The sequence below is a fragment of the Chelonoidis abingdonii genome, chromosome 9 (genome assembly GCF_003597395.2).
Source record: "Chelonoidis abingdonii isolate Lonesome George chromosome 9, CheloAbing_2.0, whole genome shotgun sequence".
Lineage (NCBI taxonomy): Eukaryota > Metazoa > Chordata > Testudines > Testudinidae > Chelonoidis > Chelonoidis abingdonii.
Window position 1 is genome coordinate 19,371,245 of NC_133777.1, and position 26,455 is coordinate 19,397,699.

General features: G+C 43.4%; 1 protein-coding gene across 2 annotated transcripts in view; it reads left to right on the top strand.

Annotated features, from left to right (window-relative positions):
* MYH11 (myosin heavy chain 11) overlaps positions 1 to 26,455 on the top strand; it is a 99,307-nt gene that overhangs the window by 13,006 nt on the left and 59,846 nt on the right. For both annotated transcript variants that reach the window (XM_032793408.1, XM_032793410.2), the window contains exons 2-3: positions 619 to 980; positions 9,189 to 9,345. In XM_032793408.1, coding sequence (XP_032649299.1) covers positions 636 to 980; positions 9,189 to 9,345 — 502 coding nt within the window. In that variant the 5' untranslated portion in view covers positions 619 to 635. The remainder of the gene's footprint in view (positions 1 to 618; positions 981 to 9,188; positions 9,346 to 26,455) is intronic.

The window sequence follows — 26,455 nt, forward strand, 5'->3', positions numbered from 1 at the left end:
GGTTCCTATCTGCAATGTATCTTTCAGTCAAACTGATCCAGAATACAACTATGTATGTTGCATCTAACGAAGTGGGTATTCACCCACGAAAGCTCATGCTCCAATATGTCTGTTAGTCTATAAGGTGCCACAGGACTCTTTGCCGCTTTTACAGATCCAGACTAACACAGCTACCCCTCTGAAACTATGTATGTTGTTGCAAGTTTTCCTATGTATATAGGAGCATTTATAAATTGTAGTAGATTTCTGTAACACTTCTACGCTCTTTTTTGTCAGATTTTACAGTTTCCCAATAAGACTTTAATTAGTAACAATTTCCTGCAAGAGTCAATAGTATTTTGTAAATACCATCTGACTAACAGTTTCGGAGAGATGTTAGTGAATTCCACTTTGCCCTCACAGGATTAAGGCAATTGAGTGATGGTGGCAGCCGAATATATATTAATGAAAATCTGCCCAAGCATCTTTTATGGACAGATTCAGGACTACTAGGTGATGTCCATGACACTAACAATAGTACTATGTAACTTCTGTGTGATCACTATTTAATCATGTTTTGACTGGAACTCAGAATTCACATTTGCCTTCTTTTAAAACAAGGTTTTACTTTCTCAACAGGTGACTATTGAGTCAAAATGGCACAGAAAACTCAGCTAAGTGAAGATGAGAAGTTCCTCTTTGTAGACAAAAACATCCTTAACAGCCCACTTGCCCAAGCAGACTGGACAGCTAAAAGATTAGTATGGGTCCCCTCCGAAAAGCAAGGATTTGAAGCAGCAAGTATCAAGGAAGAGAAAGGAGATGAGGTTGTTGTTGAGCTGGCAGAAAATGGAAAGAAAATTACAATCAGCAAGGATGATATCCAGAAGATGAACCCTCCAAAATTCTCCAAAGTAGAGGACATGGCAGAGCTGACTTGCCTCAATGAAGCTTCAGTGCTGCACAATCTAAGGGAGAGATACTTTTCAGGTCTAATTTACGTAAGTAAACTCAGGTTCATCGCTGTTATCTACTGATGAGTTGACCGAGTCCTGTCATGAAACTGACACACCTTAGCCAATGCAGAGGTTCTGTGTTTCTGAACAATGATCTGTGTGGATTATGCCTTTCCTTCTGATGCTTCCCCATGTATAATGCATTTGGTTCATGTTCCTATTTGACTTTTTTGTATATTCTATATTTCCCCCGTTTGACTTCTCCTGTTGTAACTAAGGATACAGTCTCTGTAGCTCTTTTGCACACTGGCTCAGGGGAAGGCCAAAGGCTTGCTAATTCTGAAACAACAGTGGTGTCTTTGGAGGTTTTCCTTAGATAATCATAGAATCATAGGATCATGGGACTAATAGGGGCCTTGAGAGGTCATCTAGGCAGGACTTATAATAGTTAGTCCCGCCATGTGTGCAGGAGACTGGACTAGATGACCTCTCAAAGTCCCTTCCAGTCCTGTGATTCGATGATTCTAAGTATTATCTAGACCAGGGGTCAGCAACCTTTCACAAAGGTGTGCCAAGTCTTCATTTATTCACTCTAATTTAAGGTTTCATGTGCCATTGATACATTTTAACGTTTTTAGAAGGTCTCTTTGTATAAGTCTATAATATATAACTAAACTATTGTTGTATGTAAAGTAAATAAGGTTTTTAAAATGTTTAAGAAGTTTCATTTAAAATTAAATTAAAATGCAGAGCCCCCTGGACCGGTGTCCAAGACCCAGTGTGAGTCCCACTGAAAATCAGCTCGTGTGCCGCCTTTGGCACAGGTGCCATAGGTTGCCTACCCATGATCTAGACCAGTCCCAACAGGTATTTGTCTAAACTTCTCTTAAAAATCTCTAATGATGGAGATTCCACAAACTCCCTAGGCAATTTATTCCTATGCTTGACCACCCTGACAGTTAGGAAATTTTTCCTAATGTCCAACCTAAACCTCCTTGCAATTTAAACCCATTGCTTCTTGTCCTGTCCTCAGAGGTTAAGAAAAACAAATTTTCCCTCCTCCTTGTAATATTGTTTTACATACTTGAAATCTGTTACCATGTCCCCCCTCAGTCTTCTCTTTTCCAGACCAAACAAACCCAATTTTTTCAGTCTTCCCTCATAGGTCATGTTTTCTAGACCTTTAATCATTTTTGTCACTCTTCTCTGGACTCTCTCCAATTTGTCCACATCTTTCCTGAAATGTGGTGCCCAGAGTTGGACACCATAGTCCAGAAGAGGCCTAATCAGTGCAGAGTAGGCAGAAGAATTACACCTCTACCCTGATATAACGCAACCCGATATAAGGTAGGTTCGCATACAAAGCGGTAAATCTCTGAAACGCTGCTTTGAGCAGCGTGTTAAGGGTGCCGGGCCAGGCCAGGACTGAGGGTTCAATAAGGGGCAGAGGGTTTCGGGGACAGTCGGGGGCTTCCCCCCAGGGTCTGGGGGGCAGGAGCTGTGGGAGGGCACTTTTGGGGTCCCCGCAGTCCCAGAGTGGCCTGGGGGATTAGTGCGGGGCCGGGAGCAGCCTGCTCTGCTTCCCTCGCCCCAGCCTCAGCCATGTCGCTTGGGGGAGGGGGCTTGGGGGAAGGAATCCCCCCTCTGCACTCACCAGCAGCGGCGGAAGCAGAGCAGCCTGGCCCCAGCCCACTCCACTCCGCCAGCTCCCAGACACAGCGCTCTGCTTCCTGCTGCTGGTGAGTACAGAGTGGGGGGACGTCCTTTCCCCAACCTCCCTGCGCTCACCTGCAGCAGGAAGCAGAGCAACACGGCTCCAGCCCGCTCCGCTTTCCTTGCCCCTGCTCCAGCCGTGTCCCTGGGGGGTGGCTAGGGAAAGGTCCTGCACTCACCTGCCTGGTGGGAAGTGGAACGCCACAGCTGGGAGCTGGCGGAGTGGAGCTGGCTGGGGCTTGGCTGCTCTGCTTCCCGCCACTGATGAGTGCAGGGAGGTTGGGGAAAGGATGCCCATCGCACTCACCTGCTGCGGGAAGCGGAGCAGTCGAGCTCCAGCCACATGAATAATCCCAATGGAAATCAAGTAGAACTACTCATATGCTTAAGTGATCTGATGAATCAAGACCATAATTCTGTTCAGTATATTCCATTCTTCATCTAAAATGCTTCCCTTTTTTTGTTCAAATTACTGATAAAAACAATTTGGAATTCTCTTGATGTTCACGTGCATTGAACTTGTATAGCCAAGATATTTCCATCCACCAGTCCGCACAGATGTATTTTATCGTTACCAAATCCTATAATTAATCATAACTACATCTACTGAATTGTAGAACAAGAGACTCCATGATATCCAGTAGGGACTTCACCATTGCTCTTGATTTTATGTGGAAGACACTCAGATACTGTGGTGATGGGCAGCAGCATAACACCCCAAGATGGATAAACTGTGCTGCTGTGATATTTGTCACCAGTGATTGGATGGAAATATGGAGCTGATCTGACAAATTTTACTGTTGCTTTTAAAACTTTCTCATTAGTAACATGAAAATCCTTAAATTGGAAGGTAGGAAATCAGGCAGAAAATTAGGTAGTAATGCAGTGCTACAAAGAGACTTATTAATCATCAAATAAAACCTTTTAAGAGGTGTAAAATCTGGTGCCTTTCATTTGGGAGCTTAATAAACCTAGCAAAAACAAGATCTCTGAAAGAAGTTCACTATCACAAGTTTCAGCATTTGAGGTTATCATTCGATTCTAATCTGAGAGAGGAATATATTGAACTATTTGTTAAAACGTCGTTGAAGGGACACCATCAATTTAGAAATCACACTTCTGTCTAAAAATGTTTTGCTGCTGTTACAAACATCTAACATAACTGTAAGTGACAGAAATTAGAGGGGGAAATTTTATCCATTTTTTGGGTGTTTACTTTGCTCATTCAACAGCACTTGTGAATAGTCAGTTCCACTCTCTCTTATATAGCTACTCAGTTTCCCTTGTTACAGGACTTTCACGTAGCAAAAGAGGAGAGAAAAACATTTTTACAAAACAGAAAAATGTGATTGCAAAAATCATAAAAATTGGCAGAGGACACAAGAGCAAACATAGTATCTGAAACTTCTTTAAACTTTCTCATCTAACTAGATTTCAGTATGATGGTGTTAATATAACACATATAAATTAATATAATATTCAGGACAATGGCTCACTATTTCTTGCAGCAGTCTAAGGAACAATAGCTTCCATCTGCTGTTCTGTGATATACAAAACTGCTCATCCCTACTCAAGCGCTTAACGCTAGTGAACTTGCTTATAGTTCAGAAAAATCATGAGGCATTTAAACAGAGCTCCTAGCTTCGTTCTCATTCATTCCTTAACTAATTGGAACAATTCTCACCTCACTTTTAGTCATGCATTGACTTCTTTGGAACACATGGACATAACGGAGAGAAGAATTTGCCCTAAATCGTTTTAAAAAAATCTTTTTCCCTGAAGGACATCTCTCATGAAATGTAGACTCCTCATTTTGCTATAGACAAAGATAACTGGAATAGAAAGTTCAAATTACCTGCCCTGTCCATTTACATTATATTGCCTTTTTAACACACATTCAACAACAAAATTGGACAAGCATGATCAAAGCTCCCTGCAAATAGCTTTGAGGAAAAGATTAAGATATGTCCTTTTTTTTAGTGTTTACTAAAAGTATATGAAATGGGGATATTATCAGAGGGAAAACAATCTGTCCATGTAGAACTAGCACTTAAGCCAACAATACTGATCACTTTGCTATTATTCCCTGCTGGCATTATCTTATTTAAGAAAATATGATTTGAGCACTTCCCAAACAAACTCTAAGCACATTCAAAACCAGTGTTCAGTTTTCTTGAATGATAATAGCTTATTTGCTTCTGTTTTCCTTGGGGCAGGCTGAGGCACTGGAAAAAGATAGAACCTTTACTTCTTTCACTGTAGCAGTCACTCCTAGGGTGGCTATTTTCTGGAAAAACTCCAAGCCTCTTTTAGAGCATCATGGAAAATTCAGAAAGAAATAAGGATAAAAATTGTCCTTCCTCTTGCTATCATATTTCATGTTGCTCATAAAAAATAGAATCTGCCTTCTAAACAACCAAGTCCAACACAATCCTAGATCAAAGGATGATGATAAACACGAAAATCGGTAAACTATTTCATACATATCTTGAGCAACAAGTGACAAAACTTCCATTGACTCTATTGGGAGCAGGAGCAGTCCATTTGTGTAGCTAGATTAGATTAGATTGATAATCTCCCATTAAAACTAAATGATAAGTATTAAAATATAGGAAAAATATGTTTGGACTAGAACCAGATTATCTCATGGTATCTTTCCTTAAATATTTTTTATCCTAGTACCATATAACAAAAGACACATTAACACAACTCTTTGACTACAAGTAACATTTTAGGGTAGAATTCCACTCTCTGATCTACATACTGGAGGCCAGAGTCTCGGGTGATGTAAATCAGAATAGCTTCTTTGGATTCAGTGAAGTTATGTCGATTTAACCTGTTGAGCAACCTACTTACATCTCTCCTGTTGTGGACCTGGCCCTGGATGTACACTCTACTGTTTGGCTCTCACTCCATGGCTGGGGGATTGATGTCAATGGGAGATTTGCTCTCATAGTCAGAGCAGTATAGCGAAGGTCAGGCCCATTGTTCAAATTGGAAAGACAAATAGAGTCCTTAAAGTCCTAATGGCTGTGTCTTTCAGCATTGTCTGTGAGGTTAAGGCATTGCAAGGTGAGCAGATTCAGTTTCCAGGGCCTGGCTACATCAGATTAGTATTTGTCTTTCTGAGGCTTGAAGTAGGAGAGATGTAAGTAGGTTGCCCAATTCCAGTAAGTGCATCTCCATCAGATGATTAGAGAGAAACCATAATGTCCCAGCTGCCTGGAACTCAAAGAAAAATGTTGTGCTTTTAACAGAGAGAGCAGAAGGAATATTTCTAACACTAACTGAACACACAGAGTTTACATCTTTAGTGCTTACATAAGATTTTAAAGGCTCAGTTCTCTCCCAGAGTCTGCAAGGACAGTTGTGGCAGAGGGGCATTCACCTCCTGGGGGGGCAGGGGCAGGAGTAACATAGACTCATAGACTCTAGGACTGGAAGAGACCTCGAGAGGTCATCGAGTCCAGTCCCCTGCCCTCATGGCAGGACCAAATACTGTCTAGACCATCCTTGATAGACATTTATCTAACCTACTCTTAAATATCTCCAGAGATGGAGATTCCACAACCTCCATCTGCACCTTCTAAGAGGAGAAGTTTTAACTTACAGCCTGTGGTTGGTAGGAGTCCCATCAGTGGAAGCTGCCCAGAAGATGCACTGAATCAACACATATCCAGGATGCCCTGGCCCTGCACCCATCCCTAGATGGCCCAACCTATTTTCTGGGCTGTGCCTTCCGGCTCTTGACCCTCTGTGGACTGGCATGTGGGTGACTTGAGCTTCTGAATTCCCCTATCTGGGCAGACTGTATTGATTGGGGCTGGCAGCTTGATTTAACCCATGCAGAAATATCTTTTAACACTAAGTGATAGATGATCATTAAATCTTGGCTACAGAATGCTTCATATGCACTAATTCTCCTTCTCAATACCCTTACCAGGTAGGTACCTGCGATTGTATCTAAGCTTTCACAAGTTGGGAAAGGAAGATCTCAAGTAATTTGCCCAAAATCAGACACAGCCTATGTCACAGCTCAGATTAAAAGTCTGGACTCCTGTGGTTGGATCAGTAGCTCATATTGTCTCCCTGCCTAAATAAAGAGTAAGAAGTTATAGTGAAGTGTTTAAGTCCCTGATTCAGCAAGCCTAACTCAAAGTATAAGAGTTAACCTGCAGACTCCAGTAGGACGAGTCACATGCTCAAAGTCAGGTGATTTTTAAGTACCTAACTGAATTGAAACCTAAGTTAGACCATTCTTAAATGGGAAGTCTACATGCTTTTTCGGGGGGAGTTATGTAAAATAAAGCTGCCCAGATGTCCCTCCTTTTAAAAGCCTTAAGGGAATCAGTCTTTCAATCATTATGTAACCTTAAACTATTATTATTTAAAACTTCTAATTGTTTTAGACATATGTAGTCCTTCAACACTGGTTATAGGAGTCTGAGACAGATTTTTTTTTTAACTGAATATTTGCCCAGTCTGAAGAAAACCCCACTGTCCATTTAGTTCTGAGATCTTGTCTCTCTCCAGTATACGGGATCATTTCAGAATGTTTGGAGTTGGAATTTCCCTTCAAGGCTTCAATGCCAAAGAGAATCCAGGGTTAGTAACTAGTGACCGACCATCACCAGTTCTAGCTGGAAGTGAAGAGCTTGACCATACTTTCCTTGATATCTCACATAAGAACATGCAGATGCAGCAGCAGAGTTTCCAAAGGTGGTAGAAGTGTGAGCATTGGAGTCCTGTGACCTAACCAGAATGGACTACAGGAGTTCTCCTGCGTAGTGCAAGTAACCAACCTGTTGATCAGCACTGCAAACTGATGGATGCTATTTCTGTGTTTGCTTAATTCCATATACGGTGTTCAGTCTGTGTTTAAAACTTGTGCTGTTTTCTAATAAAGTCAAGAAAGGGAAATCCTTCTGCCCATATTTTAAGTCTCTGCTCAAGGACACAAGCCTGCAGAGATGCCTTTGCGTGGACACGTTTTGGGGGTTCTTGTGATGGCTACTGTACAGCTAGACCCATACTCTGGGCTTGGCTACATTGGCACTTTACAGCGCTGCAACTTTCGCACTCAGGGGTGTGAAAAAACACCCCCCTGAGCGCTGCAAGATGCAGCGCTGTAAAGTGTCAGTGTAATCAGGGTGGCAGCGCTGGGAGCACGGCTCCCAGTGCTGCACTCTACACCCGTGGTTTACAAGCAGCGCTGGGAGAGCTCTCTCCCAGCGCTGCGGCTCTGACTACACTCACACTTCAAAGCGCTGCCGCGGCAGCGCTCCCACAGCGCTGCCGGGGCAGCGCTTTGAAATTTCTAATGTAGCCATACCCTCAGACATATTTATTAGATCCAGGAAGGGAAAGATCAAATAGCAGCAGCCTGCTGAGAAATTACTCAAATGGTATATTTAAAAACTGTCCAATAATAATTCAGCTATATAAATATAAATTAAAGTAATTGGAAGATGTTAAATTCTTAAACTATTTTAGTTTATATTTTACAACACACTGTTTTCCTTACAATTTTCTTTTTTAAATCTAACATGAAGTTTTGATTATGAATAAATGATCAGACGAGTTTATAGTTCTTTATTTGTGAATTGTTCAAGATCTGCTAGCTAGCCAGAATCATGCAAACAAATTTCAGCCTGTGAAGTGCTTGCAGACTATTCACTTTGACTACCTACTATTCATTATTTGTGGTACATGCTTAGTCACTTGCATCATGTGCTATTGTTTCTGCTACTGACTGGATAGCTGAAACCTTTTAAAATAAAAGAGAATAATGAAAAGCAAATGATGAACAACAAATAGTGTTCTTGTTTGCGTGAATATCCTTATTCACATGTAAAGAACAATCACTCCCTAAACTCTTGTGTTAAGAAAACCCCCAAAGCCAGATAATAAAGACATACATGTGGTCTAAACAAGCAGCAATTTGGAACAAGAATGATTTTTTGCAAACAATCTTTGCAATATTCATCCAGCTCTACATTATATACATACCACTCTACTTTTAAAAAAAATCAATTTCCGTTTCAAGTTTTTTCCCAATTATCCTGAGATGTTAATTTAGCCAATTGCTATCTGGTTAAACAGAGGTTGTAACATTCTTCAGCTCCTTGAAATTGCTCGTGTGCAGATCCATAGGCATTTCCATGTACATACAAGCACTAAGAATGGTGGTGCCAGTTCTGCTCATTCACTCTGTGCAACCCCAGCAACCCCAAATAACTGCAATCAAGAACTATGGCACGCAGTGTGTGAAGTATGATGTTTCTACAGAACTTGACACTGAAACATTCTTGTAGCTATCTCTTATTGTTAGAGATGATTAGGTGGATATGGAACTGAAAATTCTTGCTTCACCCATGTATACATTCTGATTTCTCCATGGATAGATCATCGTTGTGTTGTATAAAAGGCTGTACAGGAAAGCGATTCTCTTATTAAAATATTGTGTTTGATCTTCATGTTTCTCAAGCTCTTGAAACGTTCTGAGTTACACCATTCTTCTCTGTTCGGTTTTCCTTGCAGACTTATTCAGGCCTCTTCTGTGTTGTGGTAAACCCATACAAATACCTGCCCATCTATTCAGATAAGATCATTGATATGTACAAAGGAAAGAAGAGGCATGAGATGCCACCCCATATCTATGCTATTGCGGATACGGCATACAGGAGTATGTTGCAAGGTAAGGCTGGAAAATATCCTGGCTTAGCAATGTTTATAAAACTTAGAAATCCCTGAGCAGCAACAGAAAACGATTGTTATAAACGTTTATTCCAGCTAAGAAAGGAGCACAGTCAGAAGATTTATAGCTCTCTTCAATTACAAAACAGTAACATGGGCTTTCTAAAACTTCCCGAGGAATTCTTTGGCAGGAATTGCGGTCCATGAACATTATGTGACTCAAAAAGGAAAAACAATCCATTCACCACTCTGAGTGGAGGCATGTGGGCAGGGTTTAAAGTCAAGCAAATAGTTTTGGCAAATACGGGCATGGGGAAAACTCCCTTTGTACCAATGGAGACTATTCCAAGGCTAGCTGCTAAGTTTTGCTGACACCTGGTCAGCGTTGCCGTGTGCGCGCTGCAGTAGAGTGAAGCCAAGCGAAATCCAGGAACGTCTTGGTGACTATTATTTGGTTGCATTCTCACCTTTTGGAGCTGGGGTCCTATCTTCGGCATCAAGGATGCAATCAGCCTTCTAACAGTAAAGAGAATGAGCTGCAGTGGGAACAGGATCAGACCCAAAAAGTAATGTGGAAGAGACTTTCGAGGTAACGTACCTCCTCTCACTCATGCTGTCGTTGTTTTATCACAGAAGTAAAGGATTGGATGGGGCCTCAAGAGGTCATCTAGCCTCTTCCCCCCCATGCTGAAGTGGGACCAAGTAAACCTAGACCATCCCTGACAGGTGCTTGTCTAACCCCTTCTTAAAAAGCTCCAATTATGGGATTCCACAACCTCCCTGGGAAGCTTATTCTCGTACTTAACTATCCTTGCAGTTAGAACAGCTGATCCCTGTCTTCCTTATAACAGCCTTTAACACAGAGGTCCCCAAACTGAGGGCACGGAGAAATGTCCAGGGGTGTGTGGCAGGGCCCAGGAGTTCCCCACAGGGGGGCAGGGAGGGAATGCCACTCATCCCCTCCCCACCACCAGCTTTGCTCTGGGCCCACTCCCATGCCTGGCCCCTCCCCCGGCTCCTGTCCCAGCACCAGCCCCCATCTCCAGGCTTGGTGCAGTTCCACTCCTGGCCCCGCCCCCAGCCTCAGCGGCTGGCTGCGGTCCGTTCCTGGCCCAGGGCTGAGGCTGGGGGTAGGGCCGGGAGGGGAGCCACACCTGGGCTGCGGGCCCGGCTGCTGGCTCCTACCACAGCCCAGCTGTGGCTCTGCTCCTGCCCCCATCCCCAGCCCCTCTCCTGGCTCCACACCCATCCCTAGCTGCAGCCCCAGCCTTGGCCCTCCCTTCCCCCGCCCCCAGACCCATGGACCCACTCCCGTCTCTGGGAGGGAAGCAGGGTGCGGACAGGGGTAAGGGGGGGTGCAACCCTTAAAAGTTTGGGGACCGCTGCCTTAACATATTGAAGACTTATCGGATCCTCCCCTCATTCTTCTTTTCTTTTAAGTTTCTAGTCCTGTTTGTCCACATCTTTCTTAAAGTGTGATGCCAAAAATGGACACAATATTCCAGCTCAGGCCGCACCACTAAAGAGTAGAGTGGAACAATGAACTCCCATATCTGACATATAACACTCCTGTTAATACACCCTAGAGTGATGTTAGACTATTTTTTGCAGCTTCATCACATTGACTCAGATGCAGTTTGTGACCAACTATAACACCCAGATCCTTTTCAGCAGTACTACCTCCTAGCGAGTTATTTTCCATTTTGTCTCTGGGCAGTTGATTCTTCCTTCGTAAGTGTAGTCCTTTGCATTTTGTCGCTACCGAATTTCATCTTGTTGCTTTCAGATATAAATCTGTAGAGCCTTATTTAAAAACTTAGTCTATGAACAACAGATTTTGGGTGGTGGTGGGGAATAGAAAACAATCAGTTTATAACACTGCACTGGTACAGGGTAAGTTGACATATTGGTCCACTGTCTCAGAACTGGCCACAAATGTGGTCCAGGAAACTGGAGTTCAGATGAACTGCACTCTTTGTCCCCTGATTGTTTGAGATGGGAGCAGGGCCGGTGCTGCCATTAAGATGAACTAGGCGGTTGCCTAGGGCGCCAAGATTTGGGGGCGCAAAAAGCGATGCCCCCAATTTTTTATTTTTTTTTCAGTGGTTCCTCCCCGAGCACGGTTGCTGCTCCACGTCTCCTGCCTCCCAGGCTTACAGCGCCAATCAGCTGTTTGACGCCGCAAGTCTGGGAGGGGAGGAGAATTAGAGCGGGAGCAGTGTGCTCGGGGAGGATGCGGAGCAGAGGTGAGCTGGGGTGGGGAGGTGCTGCACGGCTCTGGGGGTGGGGGGAGCTGCCACAGGGGAGGCACCTCAGAGCAGGGAGGGGGAGCTGCCACAGGGAGGGGTGCCTCAGGGCAGAAGTGGGGGCAGGGAGCTGCGGGCTCGGGGGGAGGGCACAAGGTGGAAGTTTTGCCTAGGGTGCAAAACTTTCTTGCACCAGCCCTGGATGGGAGCATTTAGATATTGAAAGATATTGAAAAATGCTGTTCAAGGGCTCAGTCCTGCAGTCCTCGTTGACAAATTTTGCCTGAGCAAGAACTCCCAGATTGGGCCCTGAGCTTGCTTGACTTGGCAAAACAAACCAGGAATGTTTACTAAGCAGTGTTGCAGCCCAATAGCTGAGCTACTGTGAAGTATTGATTTCTCTGTAATATATTGTTCCTATAATAAGCTTACGCATGTGTACACAAAAATATGATTGCTATTCACAGGAATTGGCTCAGCAAAGCATTTTATACCCTGTATTATTTGTATCATTTTCCTGTGTAGTCAATTTATTGAATACTCTATGAAATACTACAAGAAGAATTGTTCTGATCTGTATTTGTGCCTCCTTTGTAACTGTCTGAGAAATATACTTGGCCATCTTAGTTGCTAATTATAAGGAATCAAAAATTAAAGTTACCCATCCTTAACAAATAATCTGGAATATCATAAATGGTGGCTATTGCTTCATTCATAATACTTACCCAAGACATAATGAAGGAAGCTAATTTCCTGCTTTTCCATGAAAAGCAGTGGTCCTCTTGTATAAGACTGGCTTTCTTGTGTGATGATGTAACACCGACAGACCCTGGTTGTCAGGATCAAACTTGGGACCTCTGGAGCTCAGTGCATGAGCCTCAGCTGCATGAGCTAAAAGCCAACTGGCTGTTAGCTAAGGCTGTAGAGCAGACTCATTAATCTCTCTCTCGCTAATCGGTCTCGATGCCACCAGATGGGACAGAACACCGCACCCAGGAGGTGTTTGGGTTACAATTAGTGTGTTAGATTCTGCTTGCAGCCTATATTAACTGACCGTAGATAAACAGACTTCAACTGACTTTAAAACCTAGCAAGGTATTTTAATGCAGCTGGATATTAATGTGGAAATTCATCTGTTGCCTATAGGTCAACAATTTCAGATATTGGGGGCCTAAAGTGAGGCCCCAGAATCCATATTTCGGACCAAAGTAAGTAGTCTGGGTTTTTTTTATTATTATTATTTCCCCCCCAGAAGACATGAACACTCACAATTCCCTCTGACTTCAGTGGGAACTGTGAGTGCTCTATACTCCTGAAGATCAACCACTTACTTAGGTCCTAAATATGGATTCAGGTGTCCAACTTTAGACATCTACACTTTTGGACATTGGCCAGAGTGTGTAGAAATATATATATAATCCTATTTAAATCCTGGACAATCAAGTAGGTGCCATGTTGTATCAACCTTTGTTAGCTTTGTGGCTGATGTGATGAATGCACAATTTGCTTTTCTTATCTAGAAACCACTTTGGCTTTTCCAATTGAGTGGGAATGGAAGATAGGGTCACAGTCTGACATGCGGCGCAGGGGGTTTTGACACTTCACTGTAATGCACAGAGAAGATATCAACGTACGACGTGCCTCCCTCCCCTAATTATAGCAGCAGTTACTCTTATAAACACATGCTTATAAAATCTTCTTACACTCAAATTTATTGCATAACCATACAAGAGTCGGATGCTGGAATCTAACTTAATGAGATCAGGGAAGTCTCTTTCCAATAGCATAATCATGGTAGAGTAACCTACTCAGTATAAACTGATGCCATATCCAGTCCGTACTGTTTCAGAACTACCCCTTGACATTAGGGATGCTGTGCTGTCTAGTAGCTAGAGCTAGAAACTCAGTCAGGTTATGCACTGAGGTGAAAGAGGAGAGGCATGTGAGAAGGATGAAGGCCAGACATTGTGCCTCTCTCACAACTTCACCATCACTGGCCACAAATTAGCTGCTGACTAGAATGGTGCCTTTGCTCCATAGGAAGCTTGTTACAAGGTAAAATAGCAAGGATCTGGCTGACATATGATCCAACAGGGGTTTAAGGAAGTGGTTTTCTCTTTCCCGGGGGGAGAAGAGCAAGGAAAAAGCCCTTGGAGATTACAGACCATGTTGGGCAGGGGAATTACTTTGGTTTTGGTGTTACTTATCAGTTTTAACCAAAAAACTGTGCCCTGAGGCTAGGACCTGAAACAGACTTGGGCCTGCATCAGTTCTTTCCTGAGCTGGTGAGATAGCCCCTGGGCTTACAGAGCATCTTCACTCTTGCTTTTCCCGGCTACTTCCCCACCCTCCTCAGTCTTCCTGATATTCACTTGCCGTTGAGAGATTGCAGCGTGCTCATCTCACAGATTTTACCTTGGAGGGCTTCGGTTTGTTTCTGTGTTTCTTGTTGTGTTTGAGGGGTGACGTTTTATGAGTTTGTGGTAGGTTTTTTTTAAAATGGCAAATAGAATTCCTTGTTACAGCAGCAGTTCAATGGAAGGAGAAGCCCCATGAGATCTTGTCACAAGCCCAGGACACCCACACTCTCACTGAAATGCACTTATTTTATTTATTTACTTGTTTATTTATTTGGATCCCCTCCATTTCAGAGAGAGCCCCAGCTGCTTCTGATGCTTCAAAAACTGTGCTTTTGTCTGTTTGTGCTTTTCACACCTATCCAAATCCAACCTCAAAATATCTCATTTATTCTGCCAGACTTTACCCCTGGTTGGAGTGCATTTCAGTGAGAGTTGTGGGTGAGCAAGAGATGTACATATAAAGTGCATGCACACATGCACATATGGGGTTTGAACAAATATGTATACAACTGGAGTGTAAACAGAAAATCATGTTTGCAAAGCATGCATTGCAGCGCTGACTCCCTGCATGTCTTCCTTGTGAGGTTTTAGTATCGTGCTTAGTCAACAGGCATATAGAGATGTTCTTGGTTGTTAAAGGACACTATGTTTATAAAGTGTGAAGAACTGTGCTTTAATATTTCCTCCTCAGGACAGCATGGCCCAGGGTAATCCACTCATTTATCCTTGGCTGACAGACTTTGCTTTCATAAGGGGGCATATCCTCAGCTGGTGTAAATTGCCAATGCTCCAGGGAAGACAACAGAATGACGACATCTTCACTGGGTGAGGTTCTGCCCCCAAGAGTTTTTAATGTTGCTGGAGTAAAAAGCATATCCAATTACCAAAGCAGAGAACTCTTCTTCTATTATGCATTTGGTCCTCACTAAGCTATTTAAGTGGCACGCCCCCCCTTTGTTTGGTTCATATTTAGGCATCAAATATGAGGTCTGAGATAAGTTTTTGAGTTGTTCTGATGCTCAAAAACATAACCAAGGAAAATATTTGGGTACCTGCCCTACACCCACACAAATGTGTATTCAAATGAGGGGGAAGTGTAAAGAGATGGTGACTAGGAGAGAGAGACACGATTCCCATTAACTTCACTGGGGGTTGAGAACCTAAATCCCAGAGGTGATGTTGAAAATCGTATCTATTAGCTCTACCTCTGAGAGTAGGGAACTAGGAGTCTTGACTAATCCGTCTAACACCATCTGTCACGGGTAGTATGATGAGGGCCCAATCACTTCACCTTTGACCGCCCCTGTTTTCTCACAGATTTAACAGGCATAATAATACTTAATACCTCACTGGGCATGTTGTGGCTCCATCCATTAATGATCATAGAGGAGTTAGAGATCTTTGAATGAGAAACAGTATCAGTGTGCAAAGAGCTGTGATTCTGATAAGGCAAGAGTGGGCAAACTTTTTGGCCTGAGGGCCACATCTGGGTATGGAAATCGTATGGCAGGCCATGAATATTCACAAAATTGGGGATTGGGATGCAGGAGGGGATGAGGGCTATGGCTGGGGGTGAGGGCTCCGGGGTGGGACTAGGCATGAGGGGTTGGGGATGCAGGAGGACGCTCTGGGCTGGGATCGAGGGGTTCAGAGGGCAGGAGGGGGATCAGGGCTGGGAAGGGGGGGGGGGCGCCAGGGGTGGCGCTTACCTCAAGCAGCTCCCAGAAGCAGAGGCATGTCCCCTCTCCAGCTTCCACATGGAGGCACGGTCAACTGGCTCTGCATGCTGTCCCATCCGCAGGCGCCACTCCTGCAGCTCCCATTGGCTGTGGTTCTTGGCCAATGGGTGCTGCAGGGGCAGCGCTTGGGGTAGGGGCAGCATGCGGAGCCCCCTAGCTGCCCCTTCACATAGGAGCTCAGGGAGGACATGCTGCTGCTTGTGGGAGCTGTGCAGAGCGGAGCAAGCCCTTGACACTGCTCCCCGGCTGGAGTGAGGCAAGCCCCGGACTCCGCTCCCCGGCAGGAGCTCGAGGGCTGAATGCGGCTCCCAGGCTGTAGTTTGCCAACCCCTGCAATAAGGGGTTCCTAATCTATTTAGATGATAAACATTGTAGAAACATGTAACAGTGATGGTATCTTTGCCTCACCCCCTTATTTATCCTGTCATCTCACAGATAGATACTTTTCTGCCCAAGCATCTTTAGAACTGCAGGTAAAAATCCAATACAATCTAAGGCTATGTCTACACTGCCAATTGAATGACAAAACTTTTGTCTCTCAGAGGTCTTTAACCTCCCCCCCTGCCTGCCCCCGAAAGACAAAAGTTTTGCCTTGACAAGTGTCAATGTGAACTGCGTGTCATCAGCCCTGTCGCTAAAAGCTGTGTAGTGTAGACATAACCTGAGAAAAGAAATGATCCTCTTGAGCTGAGTGCATTATCCACTCAATCTGTTTCAGCCTCTCTTCCTTCCCCTCCCACCCCCGTGCTCTTTTGATGAGCTCTTATTTGTGGCAGTTCTCCAAAGATTCAAGTGTCCTGCTCTTTATAATGTAGGGGAAAAACTAATACACTCAGGTGACTAAAGTACTGTCCTGAGAGGATAGAACACAAAGCACGCCAGGACCAGATGCTGTAGCATTGCTTCACTTCACAGTCCAGTGTGCTAATAGTTGAACAGTCAAAATTTGCACATGTAAAAGTGGAAAGGGGCAGGGGGTTAAGTATTGTTTGGCAGAGAAACAGCTCTAGGTCACTGATGGGGCCTTTCTAAAAGCTTTCTACCTCTCTCATTGCCCATTTGATATCAGAAGTCTTGTGAATTTGAAAAGGGTTCAGAACTATGAATCAAGTGCTCATTGGCTGCCCCTAAGCACAAGTAAGTGCTTGAAGCACTGTGCTGTTAAGACTCTGCCTAGATTTGCAAAACAGTCTTGCAAGAGCTTCTCTTCTGGCAGTGGAATTGGAGGGAGGCAATTTTCTGATTTCCCCACTGCCATTGGTGGTGAATGTAGCTATTTTGTCTCTGTACGCACAGGTAGACGAATTCATGGCACATGCTCTGGCTCTGCTCAGATAAGGCAGAAACGTGCCAAGTCTATCACTGTAGAGAGGAGCCAGGAACTTTTTCAGCTTTTGACTTTGTTTCCTTTAATCTAAATGAAAAAAAGAACATAAATAAAGTCTCTATGAGACAGCACTGTCTCTATAGAGTTGACCAACGTATTATTGAATGTCCTTGCAGATGAACTATCAAGCTAACCTTACACTTAAAGATGCAGTACATAGAAAACAGCCGTACAGTTACATAGCTACATACATCACACAAGTGTTGTTATCACTTCCCCACCCTCACCAAAAGGCGACTGGACTTAAACACCAAGGGAGTCAGACGTCACTTTGGTCGTATTGGTCAATGCTGATGTGCAAAGCCAGCGTGGGTAGCAGTAACAATTAGGATAAAGTTTGCATGTGGATGTGAAGGCTCTGTCCATAAGAATCAGATAAAGATGATCTATTACAGCCTCCTGCCAATTCAGGAACTTTGTTTCTTTTAAGTAAAGAGCCATGAAATAAACAATTTTAATGGCTGTATTGCTTTGAAAGCTTGGGTTAAAAATAACGAAAGTAAATAAGCTAACTAATAACTGGGGGAAGAGGGAGGGAGGAAACCTGCACCTTTAAAATTTTGATTATATTCATACAAGTTAAAATGGTGAAAGGGGGCTGCTATGAAAAGCCATCTTCCTGCTGTAACTTTCAAGGGACTGCATCAGACATTCCCCCTTTAGGCAGTGTAGCCAGTATAAATGTAAAGAAGCCAATGTCTGATCACAGCTTCAGTCTGTTTTCTCCTTTTATGGTAAAGCTGCCAACTTGCTGCTTCCTTGTGAAAAACCATCAGATCATGTTTGTGATTAAGCAGAACTAGCTGGTCTATTGCAATCCATGGGGCACACAAGAGTTACAAGCAGACAGAAGGCATATCAATAAAACAGCCCAATAGCTTCTAGAGAAAACAGCTTGGGTTTTCAGAAAGACTGGTAGGGGTGGGGATGATTTTAGGGCAGTAGTTCCCAAACTTTTTACCTTGTGCCCTCCCCTTACCCGTGTCTTTGTGCGCACGCACACACCCCCACCCCCCAGAGCCACAGCTGCTGGAGTGGGGGACGTGGATGGGATAATGGGGCTGAGGCTGGGGCCACAACCAGGGTGGGGCTGGAGCCCCAGGTGTGAGGCCGATCACCACAGCCAAGGTCAGGGCCAGGACCAGACCTAGGTGGCTCTGTGGCGCTCCCTTCCAACCCCATCCCCACCTCCCCCATATAAAACACAGGCCCAGATGCTATAAACACATATGCACTTTAAGTACTTGCATGAGTAGTACCCTCAAGTCAAACTTCTTGAATGAGTAAAGTTAAGCACATGTATAAGTATTCTCACAACAGGGTAGTGAGTATAAGTATTCTCGCTATCAGGGCTGTCCTTAGGATTTATTGGGCCCTACGCAGTATTATTAAATTGGTGCCCCTATGCCTGATGGCAGCCCAGGCTCACAGCCCCCGAGGGGGCGATGGGGGAGGAGAGGGACAAGGCAGCAAAGGATACCGAGCCTGTGAATACAGCCCCTGGCTAAGGAGATTGCTGTGTGCACTGGGTGTGTGGGAGCTGACCCGCTCTTACCTGCTGTCATGGGCGGTGGGTGAAGCTGCAGCTTGGGGAGACTAACTCCCCCAGCCCACCTCTTCTGCCTGTGGCCCCACCCAAACTCCATTCCTCCTTTGCCCAAGGCACCACCCTCTCCCCACTGTCTGCCTCGTCTCTTCCCTCCCCCATCCTGCTCACCCCCTTCCAACCAAATCCTTGAACCAAAATGAAGCAAATGACATTTGAAATTGGCCTGCCAAACCCAGGGTTGTGAGTTCAATCCTTGACGGGCTCATTTAGGGATCTGGGGCAAAACTCTGTCTGCGGACTGGTCCTGCTTTGAGCAGGGGGTTGGACTAGATCTCCTGAGGTCCCTTCCAACCATGATATTCTATGATGTGCAAAAAACACACTTCTGCAATTTTTTCCTAAAGAAAATGGAGCATGTTTTCCACTGCATGCCAGAAGGTGAAGTCTGGATGTGCAGAAGGTACCTAATTAAAAGCACTAAACTTGGGAATAAAAAATGTCAGTCATGGATTTTTTGATATACCTGAAGTTTGTCAGAGATTTATTTGCAAAAGCTTTGTAGTAAGGGCAAGTTAGCTGACCTGCTGAATACAACATTAAATATTATGGAATACATGATGCAGCTCTTCTGTTTTACATTTTTGTAATCCGTATTTCTAAACTGATTTTATATTTTAAATGTACTCTTAAGGCTTCATAAGGTAATTATTCCAGATTACTACATATTAACTCACTGAAACAAAGACATTATTTTAAATTAATCAATCACAGAGGTTTAGTGTGTTCATAACAATGTTCGCTGCTTTTAGAAAAAGGGAACAGTAATTTACTTTGTGTGATCTCCATAACAATAGACATGTTTATGAAATTTCACCAACTTTAAAAAATGTTTCCAAAGATTTTAGGCATAATAAAAGATACTATATCTTACTAGGTACTGATTTTGCTGGAGGGTTCTCTCAAAACTAATTCATCAGATGGTCAGAAGTAAAGGAAGGAAAGGGGTGTTGCCCCTTTAAGGGCTCTCTTCATCAGGCTGGGGGTGGGGGTAAAGAGAGAAAGGGATGGACAGAAAGGACAGGAAGACTTTTGAAGCAAATTTTTTTTTACTATAGTAATTGAATTAAATGTGTATTTTAGATAAGGGTGGTCTTCTAAAGGATTTATTTAAAAAACGATATGTCTGAAGATCCAGGCATTTAAGGCTAAAGATGATTGTGCATCTAAAAATCTATGCAAGGATTTTTTTTTAGAGATGTGATTTTATAATCTTCACGAACTCACTGTAAGACTAGCGTGTTCTGAATAAATACTACAATAATGCACAACTGTTTTTGTCAGTAAATTCAAACCTTGTGACAGTATATACCTGGGGGTTGGCAAATGCTTGTTAAATGGCATCATTACCACTTGAATGGCTTTTTAACGGTTTCAGTGTTGTGCTAATAGGTCTGGCAGGCTGGAAGGCTTTTTCACTCTTAAGTTACTAGATCCCCTGTGGAGGAAGACTCACCAGGCTGCAGCAGCCAGTTGTGGTGGGAGCCTGCAGGAAGGGATAGGATGAGGAGGGGAGTCTGGACACTAAGACCCAGGGGTGCCCCAAATTTTGAGGTGCCCTATGAAGCCGCGTATGCTGCGTATACCTAAGGATGATGCCTTTTCACTATCCACAGCAGAAACCACCACCAAAGTGGATAATTCTAAAAAGGAAATGAGACATTATTAGAAGGACAAGACATGTTGGGGTCTGACCATCAATTCAAAGGAATGGATGGCTCTTAAATGGGCTTCCTGAGTTTGTTCATCCTTAACTTTTGCCATTGGTTAGAACAGCTGATGTGTCATCTATTGGTGTAAAGTACGTTTGGAAACCTCTGTTCATGCATGTCCACAATTAGTTTGTCAGTAAGAGGATTAGTAGGATTCAGAGACTGCATGGGTCAATGAGATGGAGCTGAAAGCCTAATGACTCTGTATGGCTGCCAGGTGGGAGGAGGACTCTCTCTGCCCTGTGCTGAGTAGCTGCTTGCTCCAACCCTCTGCCTCAGTCCCTTCATCTATCTGATCCTCTTCACCTTCTTCTCTGTTGCCCCTGTACACCCTTCCTTTCTATGTGTATTTAGCTTATCACCTCCTTACTAATCCCCTCCATCCACCTAAATAATTGTGGAACCAACATGTTTGCTGCCATCACACATTCATTCAGCTGGTGTGTTCTACTCCCTCCCTCAGCCTAATTTAGACCATAAGCTCTCCGTGGAAGGGATAATCTGCTACTCTATTTGTGCAGTGCCTAGCACAATGGGGCCCCACTCTTGGTGGCCCTCAGACACTACTGTAATAATCATGGTTGATTACTGTATCGAGAGAGCAGAGGGAAAAGTCAATGACAAGTGAGGGACACAGACTTTACTGAGAGCAGGACACCACTAAAAGGTAGATTTAAGTGCTGCTGTTTAGCAGTTGAAGGACAGAGAGAAGTAAAAGCGAAGAGAAGAACAAGAGCAGAAATGGATAACAAAAGAGAGGTGGTTAGAAAATCTTGGGCTCCCTTACCCATCCAAGTATTTTCTCATGTCCCCTGAGCTCAGAAATTCCATTGAAAAGCCTGTATCTAGGAACTACTGTTCTGGCTTTATGATAGGAATATCAATATATACCAAATGCTTTGGTTTATGCACAATAGTCTATTTTTAGCAAAAATTCTATCTCCAACTTAAAAGAAGTCCAACGATTTAGTCCAATGAAGATGGCTCCCTACGCCCCTGGTCAAAAGTGTTTGGAGAGGACCCGATCATATTACCTTTTGGTAATCAACTTTAGTAAAATAAATGTAGCTATTTAGTTTGTACCAACGTACAAACTCAACTTTTTAAAGTGCACTACTTACAGCGTAAGTTTTCAATGAAGAAAAGGACTATTATTGTTGTAGGATCTGATCCTACACCATTGAAGGAATGGGAGCAGGCTCTTAATATCATTTTATGATGAAGTAAAATCAACCACAACCTTTTCTAGACTTGTGATCTGGAAGTCAGTTTAAATTTAAGAGGCCAAATTCACCCTATTTTGCCACATTATATTAGTACAAAAAGTTTTGATTAATTAGATATTATATTAATTAGCACTCAGTGCTGGTAACTTAGTAGCAAAGCATACACAATTTAAGGGGATGTGCAGCATTCTGTACCTCAAAACAATACCCTGGAACCCTCATATTTATCACTGTCATAACTGACATGTTGTACAGATTATGCCTTGCAAGGTATAATTTTGAAAGACTTGATCTGTTGAACATTAATGGCCTGGCGGATTGTATGTGCTATCAGTGTATGTGACGTTAGGAAGTTTTGCTCTATTTGTGTGTTACTGAAATATGTTGTGAAGTTGGGAACACCCACAACCAGCCTTTCAGGCACAACAATGGATAAGCCAGACACACTGATGACCCCATCAAAGGGAATCCACTTTCCCAATGACCATCCCAGAAGACTTATCAGAGAGAGCACATAGACAATGGAGAATGCTTGACCAATGGGGGCAGACCCCTGTATCACAAGCATAGATCTTTTCAGCAAGCTGGAAAAAACTATAAAAAGGGAAGTGACATCATGACTTGCTTCATTCCCCTCACAACTCAAATGTCTGGAAACATATGTTGAGGACAAAGACTTTGAACTAGGGAGGGTTGTCCTGGGCTGGAGGAGAGTTCCAGCCTGTGTACTGAAGATCTGTGACCTGTTTGTACCATCTATCAGGGTGAGACACTACTTGATTCAAGTCATGTTTAGATTATAGAATGCAGACTGCAAATTTACTTTTATTTCTTAGGTAACCAACTTTAAACTCTACACTTACAACTTATAATCACTTAAAAAAAATCTGTAGTCAATAAATCTGTTTTATATTTAATTTAAAACAGTGTGTTTTAGTTGGAGTCCTGGGCTCAGTTTACAAAGGCTTGTGTGTGTACTCTCCCAGTCGAGGGAGGGGCAGACTGGGTAATGAACTTACATGGGTCAGGCTTTTGACCAGGGCAAGACAGTTCATGAGTGGCTGGGAGAAGCATTCATGTAACCCAGCTGGGTGTGTCCCTGACTGTGAAGGTCTGTGTACAATACCTGCCAGAGGTTTGTACCTTGCCAACAGCACCACAGTGCAAGACAAAGCCAAGGTTTGTGAGACAGGGCTCAGCAGTCCCACAGTTCAGGTTACACACTGGTAGGGTAACCAGACAGCAAGTGTGAAAAATGAAGACGGGGTGGGGAGTAATAGGAGCCTATATAAGAAAAAGACCCAAAAAATCAGGGCTGCCCATATAAAATCGGGACATCTGGTCACCCTACACACTGGGAACCCTGTCACAGGCTACAAAATGTTTAAGCATTTAAAGAGAAGTCTTGAAGACAGAGATTCATGCACTAAATACACAATCCTATAAATATACTTTTATTGCATGATAATTTGTCTTCCTAAATGAGAAGATTATTTCCCATAGTTCAAACAAGCCAGTTTCTGCTAGCAATGTCAAACGATTCTATGAAAATGTCACAGGTCTCTAAAAAAATATTGAGTGCTACACCTCAAGGAATATAAAGATTGCTATGCACTTTTTCCTGTAATTTTGTTATTTGACAGCTTATAACTCGTGATGTAGAATCTGACAAATAACTTCCTTGCATTAAAGCACAAATCTATGGTTAGCAGGAAAACCGCTCGATTTTGAGAAACTGAATTAAGAACTAGTTTTGTCTCAGAAACTGCTCATTTTAAAAATATTTTTATGTTGCACTGCAGCATATCATCATCATGTCTTGTTTCTGCAAGCTACTGTTTTATTACCAGATTCAGAGATTCTAATTCATACTCTGCAAGCATTCCCCCTAAAATCAATGGCTACTCACAGAGTAAGCTCCTACTCAGTGTGAACATATCTGGCTCTTATAAATTTTTACTGTAAATTCTATAGGCCAGATTCTGAAGCCTTTACTTAGGCAAAACTCCCATTGACCTTAATGGGAGTTTTGCCTGAGTAAAGAACAAATTGAAACTGGGAAAAGACTTTAGGATTTGGCCGTAAGTTTTTTAGGAAGTGTCCATTGATAAGGGCCTAGCTTGGTGCTAAACCAATGATGTGTTAAACTCTATACAGAGACTTTGTGGGCAATCAGAATAGTACTGTATATACAGTAAATGCTGTTTTGTCTATCACTTCCCCAACCGGAAAGCTCCATAAGCTGGTATTTCTGATCTTCATTGAAATGCCAGTTTATAGTCTGGTTGGTGCGGGGCCGGCAGGGGTTTGGGGCTCTAAAGGGGGTGCTGAGCAGGGGCTCTGGGAGGGAGTTTGGTGCAGAAGGCGGGTTGGGGCACAGGGTGCCAGATCCAGGGGCCACTCGCCTCGGGTGGCTCCCTGAAAACAGTGATCTGTCTCGGCTGCTCCTAGGCAGATGTGTAGCTAGGCAGCTCTGTGCACTGCCTCCACCCACAGGCACTGCCCCCACAGCTCCCATTGGCCGCAGTTTCCAGCCCCTGGGAGCTGCAGAGCCAGCGGGTGCTACAAAATAATAGTCTTAGAGCTTAAGGCCAGAAGGGACCATTAGATCATCTAGCGTCTGACCTCTTGTATATCACAGGCCATTATGTTTCATCTAGTTATTTCTATATTGACCCCCAGTGACTTTAGTTAAACTAGAGCACTTCAGTCCTGAAGAGACTAAACTGTTGTGTGCTACAGGTATAGAGACCAAGATGCCAGCAATGTCTGAGGACCCTGCAAATGCCAGGGAATTGATTCCCAAGAGAGATGCCCAGCTGGTCCTAGTGGGTAATTCAAGCCCCATGCTGCAGAGGAAGGCAAGAAAAAAAAAAAAAAAAAAAAAAAAAAAAAAAAGAGGTCTCTGCCAATCTGTCCTGAAGGAAAATTCCTTCATGACCCCACATCTGGTAATCAGTTTAATCCTGAGCACGTGAGCAAGACACCAACCAGGCACGTAACAAAGAGAAGTCTCTGTACCTTCTTAGAGCACCAGTCAGCCCTACCCAGGGTTCCCATCTCCAGCTGTGGCCAATCTCAGATGTGTCTAAGAACATAAGAACGGCTGTACTGGGTCAGACCAAAGGTCCATCTAGCCCAGTATCTGTCTACCGATAGTGGTCAATGCTAGGTGCCCCAGAGGGAGTGAAGCTAACAGGCAATGATCAAGTGATCTCTCTCCTGCCATCCATCTCCATCCTCTGACAAACAGAGGCTAGAAAGGGGGGAGTTGAGAAGTCTTGAAGACAGAGATCATGCGCTAAATACACAATCCTATAAATATACTGCATCATGGGGAAAAAAAATACCTGACCCCTTCAGACAACTAGCTGAAGTCCTGAAGAATGAAATTTGATCACAGTCATTGTCTGAATGCAAAGCTGTAAGTGTTATGGGTATGTTGAGGGCAACATAGACAATTTTGTTTGACTCCGCTGCAGAAAAATACGCACCTCATAGCTGTACTTCTACATGGTAGAAATTGATCAATGAAAGTTCTTTGGCCTACTTCTTAGCAAATTGGGATTTGAGGTGCATTTGATGATTCTGCTCAGAATCAGCCAAAGGTCATGTGAAATCTGCCAGTAACTTGGTTTGGGAAGACTAGTGGGAGTTGAGCCCTCAGCGTAATTACTCTTGCCACCAATGACTAGCAATAGCATCTGACATGATTCATGGTTACCAGAATTTTGCCTAACATGATCCTATACTTTTAAAAACTGAAAAATAATGTAACTCAGCACAGACAATATTTATGATGACCTCTCCCCTGAATTATGGGCTCTAAATGTCAGGATGAATAGCTGTTCCAATGTTCCTCATTGGAAACATATCAACAATCATGTTTGGGTCAATAGTCTTCATGGGCATTTGTCTTAATGACATGATGCCCATTCACAAGTTGGCAGAATGTTTATCCTAGAATGCAGGTAGATGGGAATCCTACAAAATGCTTAAATATGATGTTCGATATTCAAACAGTTGCAGAAGAGGAGACTGAAAGATGATCAAGACAGGCCCTGATTCTTTCCCCATAGGGTACCAGCAACTTCAGCTGAAGACAATGGAGTTTCTGGTATTCTGATTAGGGTGGATCAGGGTCCAGCTGTATGTTTATCAGTACATCCTGAGAGGGGTCAGCACAACACAACTTCAGTTGAATCGATGAGAGCTAGGGAGACATAACGCTTCCTACTGTATCTTATTACTCCTTAGCTACCTTATCTGGCTGAGATGATTTTTTCCCAGATAAGCCGTTGAAATGCTAGACTGTATTTCTTTGGGATCACTTCTGGTTTGTTCTTCGATTTGCATTTGTGAAATCTGAAGTTCAGGTTTGTACAGCACAGTTACTGTGGTGGTTCCCTGGGCACAGCCACCACAGAGGTGGTTTTCATTTTTTATTTTTAGCTTTGGTGTTTCTCCTAGTCACAGTTTCTTTTGAAACTAACTTTGGATAGGTGATCCAGGGTTTGTTATAGAGTAAAGCTCTCTCCAGCCCTATTTGCCTCTAGCCCTACTAAGCACCCTTGACATTTTTTCTTATACCTTTCAGTTTAATTCTGTGTCCCCTTCTTGTCCTAGTCCAGACCATTACTATTACTTCCAGCCCTTAAAATCACTCTTAATTCTCTTCTATGCTCCCTGTTTAACCTTTTCTATGCTCTCTAGTGCTCCTCAGTCTTGTGCCACATTCTCCTGGCCCTTCCCCAGAACCTTCACCATTCATTCTGCTGTTTCTCCACTCCCTCAGTCATCTCTCATGGTAGAGATCTCCTCTAGAGCTGAAATGG